Source organism: Plectropomus leopardus, chromosome 5 (genome assembly GCF_026936395.1).
Source record: "Plectropomus leopardus strain MGB_pleo_1.0 chromosome 5, ASM2693639v1, whole genome shotgun sequence".
Lineage (NCBI taxonomy): Eukaryota > Metazoa > Chordata > Actinopteri > Perciformes > Serranidae > Plectropomus > Plectropomus leopardus.
This window is the reverse complement of record NC_142180.1, coordinates 27755557-27777816: the sequence shown is the minus strand read 5'-3', so window position 1 is coordinate 27777816 and position 22260 is coordinate 27755557. Positions and strand designations below refer to the sequence as shown.

Here is a 22260-nt window from a genome sequence, read left to right as displayed (position 1 = left end):
ACATGCACATATTTGATGTAAAAACACTTTTCTAAACATTTAGTGGTGCCAAAATAATATTTCATCAAACTGACTATATCTATACATTATCAATCATCGTGAAACATGATCCCCACTATAGAGCTGGGAACAAAACAATTATTTTTAACATTGATTAATCTGCTATTTATCTCAATTAATTAATGACCTTTTTGTGTAATAAATATTCAAAACAATTAAAAAGTACCTAGAAATATCTATAAATGATTAGTCATAATGAAACATGATCTCCTCTGTAGGGCTGCAACCAACAATTATTTTTAATATTGATGAAACTGCTATTTATCTCATTTAATCAATTAACTGTTGTTTTTGTTTTGTTTTGTTTTTTTGCAAATCTAAAAAAAAGAATGGCTATTTTAATTTACAGAAGACTGCAAATGTACTCAAGCACTGTGTTTGTTCCAGCAGCCATCCTTCAATGAATACTTCACATTCTGTTAACACCGCACAGATATTATAGAGACTAAGCTTCCTTATCTATTTATTTATTTTTATTTTAATGGTTTAGTGATTGTTGGAGTGGTAATATTTTTTCATCATGCACATGTTGTCTGTCTTTGTCTTGGGGTTTTTTGTTTGTTTGTTTGTCTGGGGGGTTTTTTTTGTTTTGTTTTTTTTTTGCAGTTTGTGTGCATGTCTCATCTGTCTCCTGCAGAACAAATCTACCTACCAGTAAAAATACAGATACCTGAACCTGAGCTTATTGTTAATGTAAAAATGAACGTGACCAACAATCCAAACAATCAAAATATTCACTTCTCTATCATGTATGACAAAGAAAAGCATAAAATCACCACAATAAAGAAGCTTCAACTTGTAAAAATTTGACATTTTTGCTTAAAAATCGACTGACATAGATAACAGGTTATCCAAATACCTGATATTTTTTGCCAATCTACTAATCATTTGCTGTTATTTCTATATAGCCGTTGTTTTTGTGAATGAGCTGACAAACATAAGACCAACACACCCCTAGTAACTGCCTGCTCCAGAGCAGAGCGGAGAGGAGGGAGAGCTCAGAGTATAGGATCACAGAGGAGGAGGAGGGGGAGAGAAATAGTTCAGAGAAAACAGTTCAAACAGGGAGGGCACACCGGATGATCAACACAAATGAATCTGTAACGTTAAAATACTGCTTTTGCAAGACGACAAATAGATATTTGACATGAACTGCAGTTCAGCCACAGTGGTGAAGATGAATTACAACAAAAAATAAGTTTAGATGACCCTGATATGTACTGTAACTAATGTGCTTCCTGCCTTTATCCAATATGCATGAACATCCTTAAAAACAAAAACACTCTTTTGTAACGCAGGTGTCAGGCAGCTGTTGTATATAACCAGAGGGAAAACCTTGTCAAAGAAGAGGGAAGTAAGATGACCCTGCTTTGTATCTGGTCTAAAACTTACAAAATTAACATGTTATATATATATATAAAATACATCTTAGACATGTGGGTATGACAAAGAAAGATTGTAAACAGACGACCAAGAGCAATTTCTTCGCTTATTACCATCGACCACTACAAAGGCCAAAGTAACTCAAGTATCTTTCGAGTCACTATGCAGGCAGGGTGCCCGTGTTTATGGTGTGAGCTGTACAACAAAATTAAGACATGACAACTGCAAATCCTATGTAACTGCCTGGTGTCATTATACACCCTAATGCCTCAAACTGTCTGTTTGCTCAGAGGTCACCAACAGGATGGGGGATTTGCTGTCAATAGGACATATAGGTAAATAATCCATTGGGTGTCCCCTGGGTGAAGGAAAAGCCTCAGCACAGAACATTAATTAGTCTCATGGACCGTCTTAGGAATGTAATGGGGTTACTGCTCGGAACAAACGCACATATGGGCCATAAATACCTCCACAAACATACCGTGCACACATTCACATGTGGTCACACACGCACAGGTACTCACACACACACACACAAAAATCCCATCGCATCAGAAAATAATCTCAGCTATCAAAGAAAGAGCATCTTGAGTTATTTATCTAACACCTATTTGGAATCCTTTCATTGAGGAATTTATTAATGAAAAGATTAGATTTGAACAGATGGAAACATCTGTTTGGGGAAATGAATTTGGAGTGGAGGCAGAGAAAATCTCTCATATTCTCACTTTTTTTTTCCAGTAGACGTTAGGCCTTGAGTAAGAATAGTGCTGTTGTCAGTATTAGCAATGAGGCTTGTAAGCCCTCCAAGTAGTTTGTAGTAACAGCTGGGTCTGACATGGAGAGCATGTACAAGGGCAGCCAGGCTGAAGAAAGGGAGGGGGCGGCAAAAAAGGATTTAAAAAAAAACATATATAGTGAAGATCTTCACCTTAAATGAACACAAAGTGCATCTCAGTGACGCGAGGTCAAACAGAAACCGACTGTATAACAGGGAACAGAAGAAATGTGCTTTAAAGCATTATCCTCTGTTAAACTGTATGCCATCGTGGCTATAATTTGTTTTTACTTGTGAATTTGGGTGGTACCATGTTCTCTTTGGAGCCAAGGGCAAAGCTGGTTCAGTATGTTATTCCTGATTTTTTTTTGTTGCAATTTTGAATTCAGCTGTTACAAAATAATTAGCACAGCCTACAATGTTTCTGTCAATTTTGTTTGTTTCACAGTCAACATGATCACGGGAGGGGGGATGCAGGGGACACCTCCCCCTCAATATCAAGAACATGTAGATTTGTCCCTTCCGATAAAAACATCTGAGTAACAAATCAGCTGATTGTTAATTAGATATTACATTATGGTACATATCAATGTAGCACTATAAATCAAATTTTAATGTGTTGGTACCCTTTTAAAAGAATACTTTTTGGTTTATTATTATTATTATTATTATTATTATTATTATTATAATTATTATTATTATTATTATTATTATAATTATTATCTATTCATTTGATTTGTGACCAAAAGTGACATTGTCTATGTAAAAAAAAAAAAAGCAGAAAAAAAACACCAGACTTAAAGAAAAAAAATGAATTAAAGATATTTCTTAATTTGGCACTTAAAAAAATCTCCAGTCAAAATTTCCTGAGGGAGAACCCCAAAACCTCTTCCCAGCTGGTACAGGATGTCAGTGTGACGTCAGAAAAAATTGGGCTCTTACGATGAACAGACGTTAAATTTTGGTTGAAATTAAAATTGGGTTGACGATCATTTTAAATGTCTAACGTTAGAATTTTACGTTGTGTGGATGTTAACATTATGACATTTTGCAGATGTCTGGTTTTGTTTTTCACACCCCACAATTAAATATTGTTATTCTGCATCAATGACTTTGGCAACAGACATTTGTAAAACATTGCATTGTGGTTTCTTGACAGCGCAATTTGAATCCTACTAATACTGCGTCACTGGTTGTCAGCGTTTCACAAATATTGATGTTTAACAAGGAAACAAAACATATGGCCTTGAACATAATCATAAAAGAGCACATAGTGACCTCTAAAACCTCAATTTTTATGCTAAAACGATGCGTCATTATCCACGGTAACTGGGTAATCCACTGCATGCTAACCTAAAAGCTTACAGCATCATTATACAGGAAGACCAAACAACAACAACATGTCATCTATAATCTCAAAACACATTCACAGTACAATGGACAGTTAAAGGCAGAGCGGAGGGAGGGATGCTGTCGCACATGCCCCCAGTGATTCCTTCCAGCCATTCCCGGCTTCATATGTGTAATTAACAACAGATGCACATGGAAAATTAGCATATGTTTGGCACATTGGTGCTAATCGGTCATATATTTGTGCATATTAATGAACTATCTAAGTACACATATTTTGAGTTACATAAATTCACACAAGGAATAATAACATGTAATAATGTATTTAATCCTTTGGGTTTTTAAATCAATAATGATTTGTGGAGATAAATAAAGAGGGCAGTCCTGCATCACAGTATTGATGAAGGTGCAGGTTTCATTTCATCATTGGAGGAACAAAAAAAGGAAAACGGGGTTCTCCGTCACACAATTTTGAACACTTATTTCTTGCAATCTGCTGCCTTTTCTGTATTTTTTTTCTTTTCTTGGTGTAAATGCCTTTAATTTTGTCAAAATAAAAGTCCTCTGCAACTTGTACATGTTCTAAATATTAAGACGGAAATGTCCCCTGCATCCCTCTTGAAATCTACACCCTATGATACAGTATGTACACTGATGCCGTAAGCTTTTAAGTTGGCATTGAGAGGATTACCCATAGTTACCGAGGATAATGAAGCATCAGTTTTAGCATAAAGATTGAGCCTTTGGGGTCCCTATGTCTTCTTTTACGTCCATGTCAAAGGATGCAGCTTTTGTTTCAACACTGAGGTAAAAATTTTTTATGAAATTAGCTGGATACCAACATTGTTAAACATTGATATTTGGTTAAATTTAGGTTGTGATGAGTGGCGACCAAAATTCAATGTCAGGTCAACATCCAACACCAATCTCAATTTAACGCAGAATACTGAAGACTGATGAAGTTATTATTTTGTAAGTTTGAAATTATGTTGTTGAGAAACCAAAATTCAGTGTCTTCCAAACATCTCTTACCAAAGTCATCTTGACACAGACTAATACAATTTTGCCGTAAGGTAAGGAGAACATAAGCCAATCTCTGCAAATCATAATGTCAACATCCACACAGCATGAAACTAACATTGTATAAAATATTGTCAAGATGATTTTTTTTCCCAACCAAAATTATTAAGGATTATTCAATGTGAGAGTCTAACATCTTTGTGAAGCATAAAAAATTTTAGCTTTTCATTATCTGTTCTTTCATGTCTGTGTCCATGGATGTGAAGATTTAGTGCCAACATTGGGGAGGGACCATTTTTTCTAATTATTGAGGGGTACGAGTCCCTGGCACATCACTGAAATCTGCGCCTATACAAATGCCTTACCTATGTCTCTGAATCAGTTTATGGTGGAAATGTCTTAATATTGTCAAAATTACAAAATTTTGAGCATTCAATGCTTACTTCCTGCATTCTGGTGAATTTTAGCACAATTTGTGCCTTTTCTGCATCAATTCACAGAGTAAATCCGTTCATTTTGTCAAAATAAAACACCCGTGCTCCTTTTATGTTTTTTGTTAAGAGGGACAAATATACACGTTCTAAATATTGACGGAGGGACCCCCCTGAAATCTACGCCTATGGTATATTTGTCTTACTTACATCTCCTAGTGGTCAGCATCAAACACTTGAATTTTCTGCAATCTGGTGAATTTTTATGCACCAATTTGTGCATTTTCTGCACCGATTTATGATGTAAATATCTTTAAAGTTGCCAAAATATAAGCCCTCTGCTACTTTTACACAAATAGATGCCTTACATATGTCCCCTTTTAATTTTCAACCTCCAATCAGAGAGCCATGTTTTGTCACCACAGCCTCATAGCTTGGCTTATTGCTAGCTACCTGTCTCACATGTTCTGCACCTTTAGCCCTCGCTGCCATCCTGCTCTGCTCATAGGAAGCCAGCCATGCAAGCCAAACCACATCGCCAGGTTATATCACACACACAATGATAAGCCAGTAAACATACAGTATAAGCAGCACACATAACGCACACAGAGCTCGGCGGTGAGGCAAGCTGCTCACCTCGTTCCACACTGAGCCCCTCACAGCCTGTAATAGTAGAGGCTTAGGTTTGGGTGGGGGAAGGGCAGAGGTGCACAGGTTTCTGATCAGACAAGAAAACTAGGCCAAGACCAACAATCCCTCTCTCTGAACAGCCCCCCTCCTAAATGCTCCAACTTTTGTAGCAGGGTTTGTGACAGCCACTTGTCATTAAAGGCGAAGCAACTGAGTCATTTTGAGCCACAACACGTGTATTTAGAGGCATAACAGCTTCTCATAGCCGGGCTATGATTCATGCTTCCTTGCCCCTTTGGAAGCTGTCCTCCAATAAGAGTTAGAGGCTGGGGGTAGGAGCGGATAGATTGATAGTGTTGGCTGAGTGCCCGTGCTCTGAGTCTATCTGTGCTGAAGGGGAGGAGACAGGGGGAATCTATCTGTTGTGCTCTCTGTGCTCGTGATAAACTGACTCCCGTCAAGCTTCTTCCCCCTATTACAGCTCGCCTGGCAGAAAACACCCAAACTGGCGCTGACTTCCAACATGTTAAACAACAATAAAAATGTGAGGAGTGAGTGATTTAAAACAGGGCAGCAATCCACAAGGTTATGCTATCCCCCCTTTCAATGAAAACATAAGCAGGGCACAGCAGTTGTTTTGGAACAAGTGAGGACAAGCGTATCTTTTCAGATTCAAACAAGTCTTCAAAAAGGGACACAATGAACCCAGATTTCACTTTATCACTAATGGCAGCAGAGAATGCAACATCTCTCTCTCTCTCATCCTGAAACTGTAATTCCCCACAGAGCTCCACAGTGAGAAAGAAAATGAGTTTGAGGGATTGTCCGTGACATTAATCCTCCCAAACACTACAGTTCTAGAGCAGATCCAATACAGACAGACGAACACAACACAAATCAACAATCTATTTACAAAAGGAAAAACTAAAGAAACAATCCTTTTGGCTTCTGTCTGCTCACATTTGACGATGGCTTTTCCTGGATGCCACCTTCCTCTTTTCTCTGATGCTTTTTTACAAGTTAAAACAAAAAAGAGTTTCATTAGAAAAATGACTTGGAAAAATACATTTAAAAAATCATACATTTAATAATTATCATTATATATATTTAAAATTTCATTACAGAAAAAAATCGTACTATTATTTATATTAATTATTTTTATTTTATTTTAGCACTTTTTAAAATTTATTTTAATTTCAGGTCGTTTTCTTGCAACTTTCTTGAAAATGAGAGAGATGACGTTAATCCTCCCAAACACTACAGTTCTAGATTGGATCCAATACAGACAGACAAACACAACGCAAAACAACAATCTATCTACAAAAGGAAAAACCAGAGCAACAATCCTTTTGACTTCTGTCTGTTCTCATTTGACAGTCCTGGATACCACCTTCCTGTGTTTTGTCTGATGTTATTTTTACGGGACCCCTCCCTGTCATCTTGGATTCCCATTAGTTGTATGGGTGCCCCTGTTCTGCCACCCACACTCCGGGTAGAACAGGACACCAGCTTCCTGTTTACAAAGCCCCACGACTACAGATGTACGGCCATGGAAGAGAGCAGACTGCGGTGATGGTGAAGAATGGGAAGGTGAGGGAACAGAGGGGCACAAGCAGACAAGTGCAAAGCTAAGCCCCCCCCTCCAAAAAAAAAACAACAACAAAAAAAAAAATCTCTATCCCCAATCTGAAAATAATACAGTGGTCATATATATATATCTAGGGGGGATGTGTGTGAAAAGTCACATGATAACAATCAGATCAGAAGCTGAATTGACTCTAAATCAATTGAAGTAGGCATGTCAGGGCTGCACAGGACAGGAGGGAGGGGGGAGAGAGAGGGAGTGAAAGGGAGATAGATGCGAGCCGGTGTGGGGGAGGGAAGCAGAGATTGTTGGTGTCGTGGGAGCACTGCAACAACAATAACAGCAGTGTGTGTATGTGTGTGTGTGTGAGTGACAAGAGTGAATGAGTTAGAGTGGAAGTGGGGATGTGTTATGGCTCACAAAAGTGATGAAATGACATCTCCTTTACTTGGGCGCGCAGCTGCGATTGCAAGCAAAGAACACACTGTTGAGATATCTGACCTTCTATTTTCTTTGGTCAGAAGTGTCTGCTCGCCTGTCATGTTCGCCTCTAATTAGCTGCATCTACACAATGACGACACTGTGTCCGTTACAAACACATTCATTGACACCAAAAACAACATGATATAGAAAAACCTTATTTTCATTGGTGTTTACTGAGTAAAAAAATGCAACAAAACTTAATTTTAAATGTGTGTTGAACGGCTGTTCATTACACATTTATATTCCCCGAACATACATAGCATCATGTAATTGTGTCAATAGCTAACGATTTAGATTACAGCTCCCAGGTAAAAGTGAATCCAATATGAAAACTTATGGATATGAAAAATTTCGGGTTGAGGCTTCTCTTTTTTCGTTGTTTTCTCTTTTTCTTTCATCTCTTTCTCTCCTCCCCTCCCCCCTTTCTTTGCAGATTAGAATTCATTAGCAATCAAAGAGCCTCCAGAGAGCTCCAGCTCTTAATTACCTACTCATTTGCATTTTTGCATATTAATGACTGCAGGGTTTTGGTAGGGTTTTTGCCGCAGTGGTTTAAAGGCACCTCAGTCCTCTGTTCTCCGGGGAGGAGGAGAGATGGCCAGAGGCAAGGCTCCAAGCCTGTCCAATCCCCTCTCTATCCTTCCTGATGGGAGCTGGACAGAGCAAGAAGAAGAAGGGGGGTGGGGGGGGTGTTGGCCGGGGCATAGGGGACCGGGGGGGTGTGGTGGTGTGGGGACTACAGGGGTGCACAGGTTAAAGGTCAATGTCCCTTATCAACATAAGAAAGAACACATGTCTTCGGCGCTGCCTAATTATTGTCATATTGAGCAGTTTAAGCACCTGATCTGAACAAAATATCCCCTAAGAGAAACTGGAAATCTATACTGCAGAGATTGCTCACGTGGGTTTTATTGAGGACGGCAGCTAGTTTGGATGAAACTCATGTCCCACCGTGTGCAGAGGCAGGGGCATTTTATATCCCTGGAGAAAGGTGTGTACCGGTGAAAATGAGGCTAGTGTGTGTGTGTGTGTGTGTAGGTGTGTGTGTGTGTGTCGCTGTTTTCTTTACATTTACAGCCTCTCTCCAAGTGTTCATTGTGAGGGCAGTAAGATGCTCATTTACTGTGAGCCTTAATGACTAACGGTATGCATGCACATGTGCACAAGCAAGTACAAAACCACACATTTGCGCATATAGACAAACATGCAAACAGAAAGAGTTGCACACGCACATGTATGCACGTTCACATGATTGGGGGAATAATACCACAAGAGACGCCAGACAACAGCTCCCAGGCATCTCCCAGCCCCTGAAGTGCTGCTGTTCCTCTTATCCAATATGTTTTGACTGCAACAATGATGTCTGAACATGGAAAATAACGCCATATCCCACTGTGTTTCTAGATACCTCACAAACATAACAATTAATGACTTGGAGCCTCGAGACATCTGGCCAGCAGGTTCAACACGACACGGTAAAACATCTCCGTCTCTAATATATCACTCAGGGAGGATTTGTGTTACATTAGATGTTGAAAAGGTGGTTAATCTTAAGAAAAATGCAAAATTTCATACAAATAAAGACGGTGCAAGCATGCCACATTTATGAAGATGCATATTCAAGTGCAGAGATACTACAAACATGCAAGACACATACACGTCTCGTGGTGCATCCCTGAAAACACACTGCTTACAGAGTGGGCTTAAGTCGACTTAAGTGCTATTAGTGGAGCATTATAAAATGTATGTGTGTGTTTGTGTGTGTAGACGGGGCCTGAGGACTGCAGCAATGTGTGGGCTGTCGGGGTGGGGTTAATGAGCTGTTCTATGACCTCTGTCACCCTGCAGGATCGCCTCAGGGAGACAGACCGAGACAAACAGGAAGACAAGGGTGACAACAAGCCCACGGTTGCAGTCTGCCGCTGGACTTCTGGGACTAAAGAGATTTATAACACTGACTATAGGTGGCCTAACCTCGATAGATATATCCTCAAACAAGATGTTAGCCTGCATTAGTAAACATCCTCTGGAAGCAGACCAGTTAACTAGTTAACTACAGTGCTCTTTATGTATGTCAGGCCAAAACACACTGTTTACACCAGATTTGGATGCTTAGTTCGTAATGTGCAAGGTTGTACGTGTGTCCATGTTTATGCATCGAATGAAATGTGGACACTAACTTGATCTGAGCTGTCATGGTCAGCAACGAGGGCGAGTAAGCAAGCAGAAGAAAGAATGCAATAGAGACACACACACACACACACACACACACACACACACACACACACACACACACACACACACACTGATGTGTAGCTGCAATGTGAGGATCAATGCATGCGGACTCAATGATAATGCAGATAATACTGCCACCTTCTGGTTAAAGTGGAGAACTGACTTCTCCAAAGTGGTTGCAACACGAGCAGCACATAGCAAGAGAACAAGATAACGTAAACATGCCATTATAATGTCACACAGCAGGCTGCTGTATAAAGGACTGCATACCTTTGTGGAGGTAATAATGTTGAGATATGACAGAAGGGTGTTAATACATAGGCGCATATTTTGGGAAGGTAGCAGGGGACATATAAAAGCATGAAAGTAGCAGAGGACCTTTTATTTTGACAAACTGCTAGAACGCAACTCAAAAATGCAATAATGCCTCCAGTAAAGTATGTGGTTGCAATCTGCTATAAAATGGAAAGAAGATGAATCAACTATGCATGACTTAAGCAGAAATTAAATTTCTCAACACAGTCCTAAAAGTGAAACGGCCATGACCTCTCAACAACACATTAAGTGGTGGTGGGCACGAAATATATTAAAATTACATGCTGGCAACATGAAAATACTGTCAATGCAAACAGAGGGGTATCACCAAATCCTGGGGCCTATGCATAAGCAGTCTCTGTGGGCCCCCGCCCCTCCTCTCGATTCATGTCTCTCTCATGCACATTTTGTGTGCATTTTGTCTCTCTCAAACCCCACGTTCCATTTCTTGGAGAAAGATAAGATAGTGTGTGTTGGTGCTCCAGCAATATTAATGCATTTAGAGACAAATCATTGTGGACTAAACCATTTTGCACCTTTAAGAGGTGAGAGGGGCCTCAGAGAGCTTCCACTAGTATTCAATACAAAGTTGAATCTTTCAACCCATGTTTTTCAGCCAGCTTTAATTTAGATATGGCACTAACTACTCAGAAATTTAAAAAAAAAATGCATAGGAAGGAAGAGTCTGTCCATCACGACTTAAGTTCCTGATAGACATTTTCTATGTTGCCAGCACATACTTGTGCCGACCACCATGCATTGTTCCCTTCGTGTCCATACATTTCTATGAGACTAGGCTGCATTTCCACAATAAATTAATGCAGAAAATGCACAAATTGGTGCACTGCAATTCACCAGAACGCCAGAAACGAGGTGTTTGACAATAAAAATTTCCTAGAATAGGACCCCTACACCCCCCACTTCATATGTTTCACCAAAAAGTTTAACTGAAACATACACATCAGTGCAACTAAACTGTTGAATGTTATTTTGACCAGCCTTAGTAATCTACAAAATCTGTAAATTTATTTGACAGGACAGTACAAACATAAACTGTATGTCAAGTACACAACACTGTGTGCTTACCATACATTCCTCATTACAGGTAATGCTGCATACAGAAATCACAGACTACTATTTTTATTATTTTAACAAACTAATGTAGCACGTCTGATAAATTAGAATAAGAGGCAAAACTCCCCACGCCAATCTTTGCAACCATTGTTTTTAATAGAAAGATTTTATATTCTTTAAACCAGACAACCAGATGCCAGACATTTTTGGATATATTAAAAAAAAAAAAAAGAACAGAACAAAAAAAAAAGACACAAAAATGGAATTATATGGTTTAGACTGTGTGGATTTAGTGGTCTCATATACAATACAATTTCTTTTCATCGCCAAAAAGTGCAAATTCTCCAAAAATCACCTATATTTCCCCCCTGCAGCTTCCAACAGATATGACAGACTGCTATGCTAAGAAAAAAAAACCTTTGTGAAGAGAAAGGGGTTATTAAAAAAAAAAAAGTACACTGAGTCACATCAGGAGGAAAACGCCGGCTGCACTCTGCAGGTTAAAGTGTTGGATGACGTTGCACCTTCTGATGATGCTCCATTCAATTAGTGATGCCACAGCAGGTGCTCTGCCTTTGGGATGCACTTGTTGTGATACACAGAGTGGGGTGTGGTCAGAAGTGCAACAAGAACAAAGTTTTAACGCACAGAAAGAAGTGGAGCGTCAGTTTTCCAGCTGATGTGAGTGTGTGAATTTACAATTCCTGTTCGAATTGGGACAAATTCTGCCATTTTAAATGTACATCAGAAAAAAATGCTCTGTAAAGGATTATCATAATAATCACAGTTACAAATCAATCTATTATAAATAGTAGCCTATCTCTTTCTCTCCTGAACTATGGATTTATTGGTGATCAACATTATTCTTCCCACTCTACTGCGATAATCTTGATTTGACAAAGATGTTAAGGCCAAAAAAATTTTCTGTACTGATTTGCAAAAGTGCATGATGGTGATTTGGCCGTTTCATCTGTCTTTCATAATCATTTAAGCTCTACATGGATACCAGATCCAGCCTTTAAGTAGACAGACGGGGCGTTATTGCAGACAAAAAGATTCTGCAGTGGATACAACACTGCATGTTTAACATTCAGCACAGCGAGCCTTCTCAGAAAGCTTTGCAACTGTTGTACAGGTTTCAAGAAAAGGAGTCTTCCAAAAATGAGATCAAAATGACCTTTCTCCCAACAAGATCTGAAGCAGAGAGCAGGTAAGGGGGGGTGTCTGTCCAGGACCCCCCCACAAACCTTTGTGTGACTATGCAATAAGCTGCATATAACAGATACGGTGGTAGTAAAACAGAGATGTGTTTGTTTGAGTCCAGATGAGGCGGCAGCTTGAACCACCTTCAATCCAGATACCAAATATTCAAGTTTTTTTCTTTTTTTTTCATCTTTTTTTAAAATTTTCATCAAACTGCTTTTAAATAATTTGCACTGAGAAAAAAAAAACATCAACAGGAACAACAAAAATAATAACAATAGTGATAACCATAAAATAAAAGCACACAAAATTCAGGATGGCCTTTCGCAAAGTGCTTTTGTTACAATCGCAGAAGCTGAAAAAAAGGCAGTTGGATCGTGGTGCACTGGGGGGCCTTTAAAACTGTCTACATGTCTATCTGTCATACGTGAGGCCAGACAGACTGACTGAAACAGCCAAAATGTTGACCGTTTCTTCCAGCCGTCTGCAACACACATCCTTTTACACCTGCTGAAAACTCCAAAGTGGGAATCACAGTATGAAGTTATGGAATGTATCCTAAATTGGTTTAGGTCGGTGACTGAAAACTGAAACTGTCTCTTCCTCCACACCTCATCCAATCCCCTCTCCCTCCTTTCTCTCCTGTCGATTCCCCTGCTGAGGGTGTGTGATCTTTGATCAAAGGCCAGTCGGCAGCAAAGATGTAGACTCTGAGTCCGGAGAGAGGGAGAGCGATGGGAGAAGAGGAGAGTAAGAGAACATACCCCCCCCCCTCGTGCTTTTCCAGCCCCATCTCTTTCAAAAATGTTACAGCCTGACTAATAAGACTGAATCTCCAGTGGCTTCCTTCCCTCCAACAAACAATTCACCGGATCAATATTAGATGGAGAAATAGGCTGGTCACAGCCACTTTACAATGAGGGAACTGTTCCTGCTTTTATCTTTCTGGGAACAATTATGTTAAATATCAGTCTGAACATGAAACAGAGAACTTGGAGGGTGATTAGACATACCATAAACTTACATTGAAACCCAATGCATAGCAGTGTATTTTCCACCTGAGTAGTACTTACATAGAGACAAAAGAGATCAGCAACATTCTCATTGTTGCCGTTCCCCAAATGGTGACCTCCTTTGCATTACAATTCTTATCATATTGTGGCCATGCAACTCCTACCAGCTTAGAGGACTCAGCAAATAGTCCATCACCTGGGCTTTCTAACCTCATCCCTGAAAAACAACATCCAGCTTCCCCCTACCACCCGTATTTAATCCTCCTCCCTGTATGCCAACCTTTGTATCCCCAGAGACGGAGAGAGACTCCAAGTGCAAACTGTCCCCACTTGGCTGAGAGCAGCCAACAGACAGCAGCCTGCCTCTCTGAAGGACCCAGGGCTGTCTGTGTAAGTGCCAGAGCCACGCTGCGCATTGTGCCATACTGCATATGCTGCGCTCAGCTTGCTGTGCATCAAGAGCCTGATGGAAAACAGAAAAAAATATATCAGGTGTGCAGGAAAAATGACGAAGCAAAGCGAATAGTCCCCCGTCTGCAATATTAACAGTCACCCTTGTCCTGCTTCGCTTGATTATTTACAGTTAGAATTGTTATCATAGTTGTTGGTCGTCTTTGTTTTATGGCCTTCTCAGATAGATTCACCAAAACTCTTTGATAACAGCACAGGAACAAAAACATATCAAGGTCAAATTGGAAAAACACTTGCAATGAAGTTCTGAGACTGTCTCAGTGTAGCCTGTGTCAGAGTAACCTCGGTGAGGGGCTGAGGCTGGGGACGCACCAGTTGTGGATCCATACAGGCTGACAGAGACAAAACTCTGCAGGAGCGGTTAGTACAAGGACATTATTATCAATCAATTTAAGTAAAGATTAAACAGATAAATGATCAATTTCAGTACCGACCCAATCGTTTTTTTACAAATTGGTAATTTAAAGGAACAGTGTGCAAGCTTTACGGGGATTAGCGGCATCTAGTGGTGAAGATTGTAGGTCGCAACCAAAGGAAACTTTTCTCAATTAGAATTTTTTTATTGTTTATTGTTCAGGAGCCAAATTGTTGCCAGATTGATGATCCAAAACAAACAGATCAGGTGACTATAACTGGTAAAAACACGGAGTAAAGCAAGATTGCAACCTACTGAAACTTCTCCTTTAGTCTTTGTTGGTCATTGAGTTTTTACTGGAAGCTGAATTAACTGCAGGGATCTCCTCTCCAAAACAAATGGAGCGGGTCATTTTAACTGGTAAAAAAGCTAATAAAGCAGCTGCTATTCCAAATCAGTGTTTCTTCTCTCTGTTTGTCTGAGACGGACCGCTAGATATTTTAAGATCCCGAAGTTCCGAAGGTTTTTAATGGCAGTATAATTATCTGTGGAGGTCTCTTCATCTGTAAAACGAACAAAACCGGTGATTTAAAGCAGTAAAAACATTGAATAAAGCTGTTCCGACGCTGCTCGTCACAGAGGGGCTGCCAACTACAGCGGCAGACGCAAAAAAACGCAAAGGCTGTATCTGGAGCCAGAGTTTGGTTTGTCCATTCTGGGCTAAGGTATAAACATGGTGAACCCGCTTTCCTTGTAAATATAAATGGCTTATTCTAAGGTAACAAAAAACAACAAATCTTATTTCCAGGATATTAGACAAAAACATAGTCATATTACATCTCATTTCTGCCAAAACTATATCCTTCTAAATCCTACACACTGGACCTTTAAAATATGGGAATGAAAAAAAAAGCAGAAAACCGAATTGTGAGTTTTGTCAGTTCCTGCCCACGTAAAGCACGCTGTGGCCCCTGATGTTTGCATTGTCCACCTGGTGGGAGTAAGCCTCAGCCCCACACTGCACAATACAACTGTCTGGAAACATTGAAAACAGACAAACAAACAAACAAAAAAAACAAGCTTAGTGCTGCTCAGACAAGGCCACAAAGTCCCAGTCTGCTTAGAGAACATTTATAATTCAATTCAACCTTTTCCGAAAGTAAACTGAAATCATCCAGGTCAATCAAAATAACAGTGTTCAACAATAACAATGTTTTTTCAATATCATTTCAAATTGACTGAACATGAGACAAATATTCCCATCTCCAAAATTTTAAAAGAACTGGACTCAATATCTCTGGCACCTGCACACAGTACATCTCAGCCATCAGATCCAACGCAAATGTTTCAAATGGTATTCGGAGAGGCTTTGCTACTTTCTAAGTGCCTAAATGTTGTACATTTGGAATAATATAAAGAGCAAATATGATTTGCCATCATAACACATCTAGTGTCCATCAAAAGTTCTCTTTTCAAGAGCCTTCAGATTCAACAATAAAACTCTATTAATCCAACATGAGATTGGTAGCTTAAAATGTCCAATGACTTTAGTGCAAGCCATTTCTTCTCCTTTGGTATTTGTTGTTGTGGTTGGACGTCTGTATATTACTTAATATACTGTACATGATTATTTCTGTAGAGGGGTTGGATGGACTCTTTATGAGACCGTTGAGTATTAAACACACTGCTCTGTGCTCATGGAAACTTGCAGGCCTTTCTGAGGTCTCCTGCCCTTCTCCCATAAGCAGGACAAGGACATTTAACATTAGTGCAAACTTTTGCTCTCTCAGCTAAAGCACCATTTCCAGTGCTATCAGGCTTTATATCCTTAACCCCACCCAAGCACCCATTTACCCCACCCTCCTGGCACAGCAACCCCAAAACCATGACCCCAACCCACACACACGCACACATACTCACACACGCACAGCCATGTAAAATTGTTAGAAAAAAATGTAGCACAACACATTATTTTTAGAAAGTGTAGACAGACAGAAAAAAAAAAACTATACATCCTTAAACCTCTGATTCTATCGTCCACAAGGATACAAAGAGCGAGAGAAAGCAAACTCAAGTAAATATCTGTATGATTTCACACACATTTCTGCATATGTATTCAAGGAGGGCTTCTGAGTGTGGCTTAGTCAGGGAGGCCCAGTCTGGACAAATTATAGACAAACTTTCAATATCTCTATGATTGAGGGCAAAAAAAGCTTTGGTTAATCAACAAACAACGTAAGACTTTTTGGGAAATGTTAAAGGACTAAAGAAACATGTTTAAGGTGGCTTACCTTCTGCCACACCAAGACAAAATTTGTTTAAGCGGTCCAAACCGGCATACCACTACATAAGGTCCACAGCCTGCATTGGTCAGCCTGTGGGAGTCAACGTGTGCATTAATAAACCCCGACTCTATCATAACGAAGAAGCAAAAATAGAAACGAAAACTCCCAAGACCTAGCCAACCCCTGACAATGACCAACAAGGGTAAACAAAGAGTTTTGCAAATCTGCACCAAGAGAGCCGTGAAGTAAGCAAGCAACTGTCCGATGGGTTGTTCTACAATACGGTATTTTTCTGCGGTACCGTGGACCAATAATCACTGCAGTTCCTCGGAGAACACGTGTAGTTATGAGAGTAGCTGGTGAACAGATGGGGCCGACACAAAGTTTGTTTATCCAAGCTTGTCCTGAGACCCTCCAGCCTGCCAGCAAGCAACACACACACACACAAATATGCATGCATACAAGCACGCAGTGTCCTCTCTTCTTCGTCTTCTGGCCCCTTCCTTTACATTAAGACATAAAGACAACTCGCTAGATTTCAACTAACTTCAAGTGCAATCAGTTAGATGGATTAATTGTGTCTCCTCTTAGGGTCACAAAACCCAACGTGTTTTTATCAGGCCCACCCAGCGTCTCTTTAAGAGAACTGTTTTTTTTGGCAGCTTGTCGTCAAAACCTGAACAAAACCAGCGAAGGAGCTCACCGCCGCGGACAGAAGAAGGGACTGATCTCATTTGCAACTGGTTTGTTTCAAAGTACCCGTTTCGCTGACAAAAGTGCCCTCCTCAGTAACAAAGTGCATTCATAACCTGCCTCTTTCCAATTAAGGTGCAAAGGACTGATACTACAGCACCGCTGCAGAAATTACAGGGTGGGGTGGAGGGATGGAGGGGGGGGGCTCTAAATCACACGCATGTTCTCCTCCTGACTCAAAAGGCTCAATGTCCTAACTTGGAAAATAACATTGGATTTGGAGTACAATAACATGGATATTTTAAGACTAACAAATCCAGATGTATGGAGTCACTTGCAATAGTCAAACAGATATGTCAGCCCTGGTGTTTTCCCATTCTCTACAGGATACCTGGACCCAGCGAGCGGAGTGTGTGTGCATGTGTGTGCGAGACAGAGAAAGTGCATTGGGGCTGGCAGCTCAGGGTGCATGTTTGAACAGGCTGCGGCTGACTCACTCAGTGATGATGTGGCCAGAGCGACCCTGGCTGCCACGCACACACACATGTACACAAACACACGGACATATAAACACACTCACACACTAAACTGCCAGCACCAGGCGTCCTAGCCACAGTAACACCAGGCTCTAATATAATAATATCCCCTCCAGGCTAGTTCGGGGGCATTAGAGGACTACAGAGGGAGAGAGAGGGAGAGAAAAGGCCTGATTTGATCCCCTCCTGCCTGGAAACGTGGCTGAGCTGGGGGAGATTATTTTTTGGAATGCAACAGACATTGTGAGATCCCCCTCCCCTTCCCTTGTTCCCCTCCCCCCATCAACCAGCTGCAGCTGCGCTCCTATTTGGCCTCCCAACTTGGACAGGTATTTATTGCTCTCTTCATCATACAGGTTGCCTCACGGTTGTGTGGTCCCTAGGGCAAAAAAGATTGGAATAAGCATGATACATAAACCTCCTCTCACTCCCTCCCTGACACCAGCCCACTTCCTTTAAATACACCTCCCTCTCTCTCTCGCCTCTCTGTTGGATATCTTTAGTAAAGCTGTGCAAATATAGAAATAAAGGTGCTCATCTATCTCTTCTTCGTACTCTTTGTCATTCTCTCACTCGGGCTCCCTGCCATTCCTTTAACCTGCGGTTGGTTAAATGCTACCCGCGCCTTGTCACACAAGGACAGAATCCGAAAAAACTGCACAAAGTTTAAGCACATTCATTCATTCTACCTCCTCATCCTTTGGGCAGGAACTATACAAGTCAAGTGTTAAGTTTAGGACAGATGGGTGACTCAATGTTTTTTTTTCATCAAACATTCATACAGGTTTTTTGTTGTTTTTTTTTCAATCACCCACAAGCTTCACTCTGTGTGAGAAATATGACATCAAGCCTAAGAGGAAAACCCGATTGGTAAGTACACCTCAGCATTAAGAGGGGACTAATGTCATATCACCACCTGCTGTATATACATGTATACAATTATAAAGTGTCAAGTACCCGAAGCAGTCAACAAAAAAGGAACGACAAAAAAAAAATTAAGACAAAATCAAAAGGGAAAACAGAAATGCTGAAATTGCAGGGTTGTGAGGGATAAGAGGCAACATAGTCAAGCCAACGGATACATTGACAATGGTAGTGCTTTAGAAACACAAACCCTCCACCCCTCATATTCCCTAGTCCTGCAATTGAAGAGCCCCCAATAAAGTGGATTTGACTCTACATGAATTTGTTTTTCAATAAGACAAACCATAAGATTCTTAAAATGCATTTTATAGAGTAAGTACCACTTCAATCAAACCCTTGTCTGATTCTTTCTGGAACATTTAAGAGAGAGAAAACTGTTGCATCAAAATTGTGGTGAGTTTTCTTTGCATATGCCATATTGTGGCAATGGTGTTTCTATGGTAACTGTACATTTCAGACCTGCAAAAGAATAGAAAAAGAGTTGTTTTCACTGGGAGGATTTGTCCTCGCTTCACCCGTACAGCAGCCAGAAGGTGCTTGATAGACACCTTGCTTAGAGCTTGAAGGCTGTGAGGACAAAACCAATAAAAATCTAAATCAACTGCATAGTTGCTCCGAGTTTCTTTGTATCTATCATACATTTGCCTAAGCACATATGCCAATGTATAAAACCCCTAATATTATAAAGAAAGAAATGGCCCAGAAAGTGGACGTCATGGGTGCATGATTTGAAGCGTTCTTTGCTCTTTAACAGATAAACCGACTCAAGTGCTTGCATGTCTACTCCATTTCCTAAAGTAAAAGGAGAAAGAAATATAAAGATTAGATTTTTTGTGACACCCTGATTTGGTTTATAGAGGAATAGTTAGTTGTTTTGTTTTTTTTAAGTTTGCCTTTGCGTGTTTTTTCTCCTCTCTGTTCACTGGCCTGTCTCACAGGCGGTGCAGAGTGACGATGGTGTCCAGCAGTGTCCTTGTCGCCCCTGCAGTCTCAGGGCCCTGCCTCCCCTGCCAACTCCTGCAGCTGAGGACTGTGTGCATGGGCTCCGGCAGCCCCATCCACCTCTGCCACTGAGGACGCCTCCAAGCGCCGCCGTCCCCTGATGGTGCGAGGCCCAGGGCCTGTGTCGGAGCTGGGGCTCAGCAGGCCCAGGGGGGCGTCGAGGAGCCCCGGCTCTCGCACCCGAGGCTTTCGGCCTCGACGGGAGGGGATGCCGTTGCAGCCGTCCTTCTTGAGGTGGCGGTGCAGGTGATCCGAGCGCACGAAAGTCTTAAAGCAGCTTGAGCACTGGTAGGGGCGCAGGCCGGTGTGTACGCGCATGTGGTTCTTCAGGTCGTAATTGTGGGCAAAGGCGGCTCCACATTGCGTACACAGGTAAGGCTTCTCTCCTGTATGCTTCCGCATATGGACCTTGAGCTTGTCCTGCCTGGAAAAATAAAAATAAATATGTCAGAATACACAGACAGAACATTCAAATGCACTAGACAATCAGTTCAGAATGATCTAGGTTTTCTTTTCAGCCTAGGTTACTAATGAGGATATGAAATATGAACAAATTAACGCGAAACATATTAATTTTCATGTGTGCAGTGGTCAGCTTAATATGCTTTGGATGGTTTTATTTGCTATTAAACAGCCATCTTTTGGATCTCGTCCAATGGGATTATTCTGTGAGGGCAGCCAGGCCAACTGAGGAGAAGCCATAAACTTTACATCTTTATCTGCGTAATTGCACACAAGAGCACAACCATGGGCTGACGAGAAAGCTCAATGTTCACTGTGTCAGTTGGCATTTTTACGATTTCTGTTAACTTTTCTACGACGACGACACCATAACAATTGACAGATTACAAAAATGTGCGTGCTTTGTGAATAGAAAATGAGTGACTTCAATGTCCTCTGCAGCTCAACAATTCCAAAATCATTTTGATAACTTGACGTTTATCGTAGTACTGAAATATAAATGAGCCTGTAAAATGTCATCAATTCTGCAGCCTTGTTCTCTCCCCATGAGACGTAATTTGATTGAATTCCGTATACGAGCAGTTTTCACTTCAAAGCAAATCAAAAAGCTCATATGGAGGACTTACTTTCCAAATACAACAATTACAATTGGCTCAAAACAAGACCAAACCACAACTTCTCTAAATCTAACGTCATCTCATTACATCCCGGAACATTATTTTACTTTGCGATGGTACACCACCGCACACTAAACTTTATCAGGCTGCCTTGGCCTTCAGCTGACTCTTGTCCCTCCCTCCCCCCTTTAGCCCTTACTATCTCTCCAGCTCCCGAGCTCTTTAATCGTCTAACCCTCCAGCACCCAGGGCAGAGGGCTCCTAAACAAACAGGCGTAGTTAAGACAACTCTATTTGAGCACGCACATACACGTAAACACACACACATGGCATGTAAGTAGATTAGCTGTCATACAAGTAAACAAAAAACCCCATCATAAACCCATACAGGTCTGTCCCAAACATGAAAGTTAAAACAAAGAAGTAAGGAGAAACACTCACATGCACCCGCACACATACACACAGACAAAAAGCCTTGAAACAAAGTGGCACACTGACAGAGGTGAATTATTTAAAGGACAGGAGTGATTTATTACCGTGCGAGGCGCACTCTTAACCCTGATCAAACAGGATTAAGATTACAATACCCCCTTCCCACTGCCGGTCGAATTTAGCTAGAAGGCAAATTCAGATTGGTCTTCCCTACCTGCTATGCCAGCAGAGGTTCTGGGTATTTCTAGCCTGCTGCATCTATTTCCAGCACAAGTCCACTGATTAATTAATTAAAGGAATGATTTCAAGGAAAAGGCAAGACTCCTAAATACAGGGAAAACCATGTGCACTCAAGTCCCCTGCTGTAGACCGGCCACATTTATCTGAGCGGCACATGGCAGATTTCATTAGAGAGGTAAAGGAGTGACACAGAGAGAGAGGAGAGAGAGCGAGAGCGAGAGGAGGGGGGTGGTGTAACTACTCTGCCGTGGGCAATAATCAACATAACCAGAGATCAAAAGTTCAAATTACTGCATTGGCGCACACAGAGCACCATCCAGGGCCTGTAATCCCCCTCTGTATCAGAACACTTTATAGCGGCCCTCCACTAGATAACACCAGCATGGCACAGCCTTCTTTTATAGGACCCCTATGTTAAAATTCCAGGACTTTGCTATGAAGGTTGTCACAATAAAACAGACCTTTATAACCATATGACCCCCTCTCAGTGAGGTAAAATACTCCACACACAATTGTGACATTGAAAAAAAAACTGTCCTGATTTTTTTTTTTTTTAATCATAATTTTTATTTATCTATTTCCTCTCATTCTACATACACCCTTGTTCCATACATCCCTGTACTACGGTTTGATAAACGCAGGTTCTATTATATATACTCATTCTATTTTATTTAATTTTTAGT

At 40.8% G+C, this 22260-nt stretch overlaps 1 protein-coding gene across 1 annotated transcript in view; it reads right to left on the bottom strand.

Annotated features, from left to right (window-relative positions):
• Positions 1 to 11479: 11479 nt before the first annotated feature.
• zbtb7a (zinc finger and BTB domain containing 7a) overlaps positions 11480 to 22260 on the bottom strand; it is a 29009-nt gene continuing 18228 nt past the window's right edge. Inside the window, exon 4 of the mRNA XM_042482037.2 lies at positions 11480 to 20250. Coding sequence (XP_042337971.1) covers positions 19815 to 20250 — 436 coding nt within the window. The 3' untranslated portion in view covers positions 11480 to 19814. The remainder of the gene's footprint in view (positions 20251 to 22260) is intronic.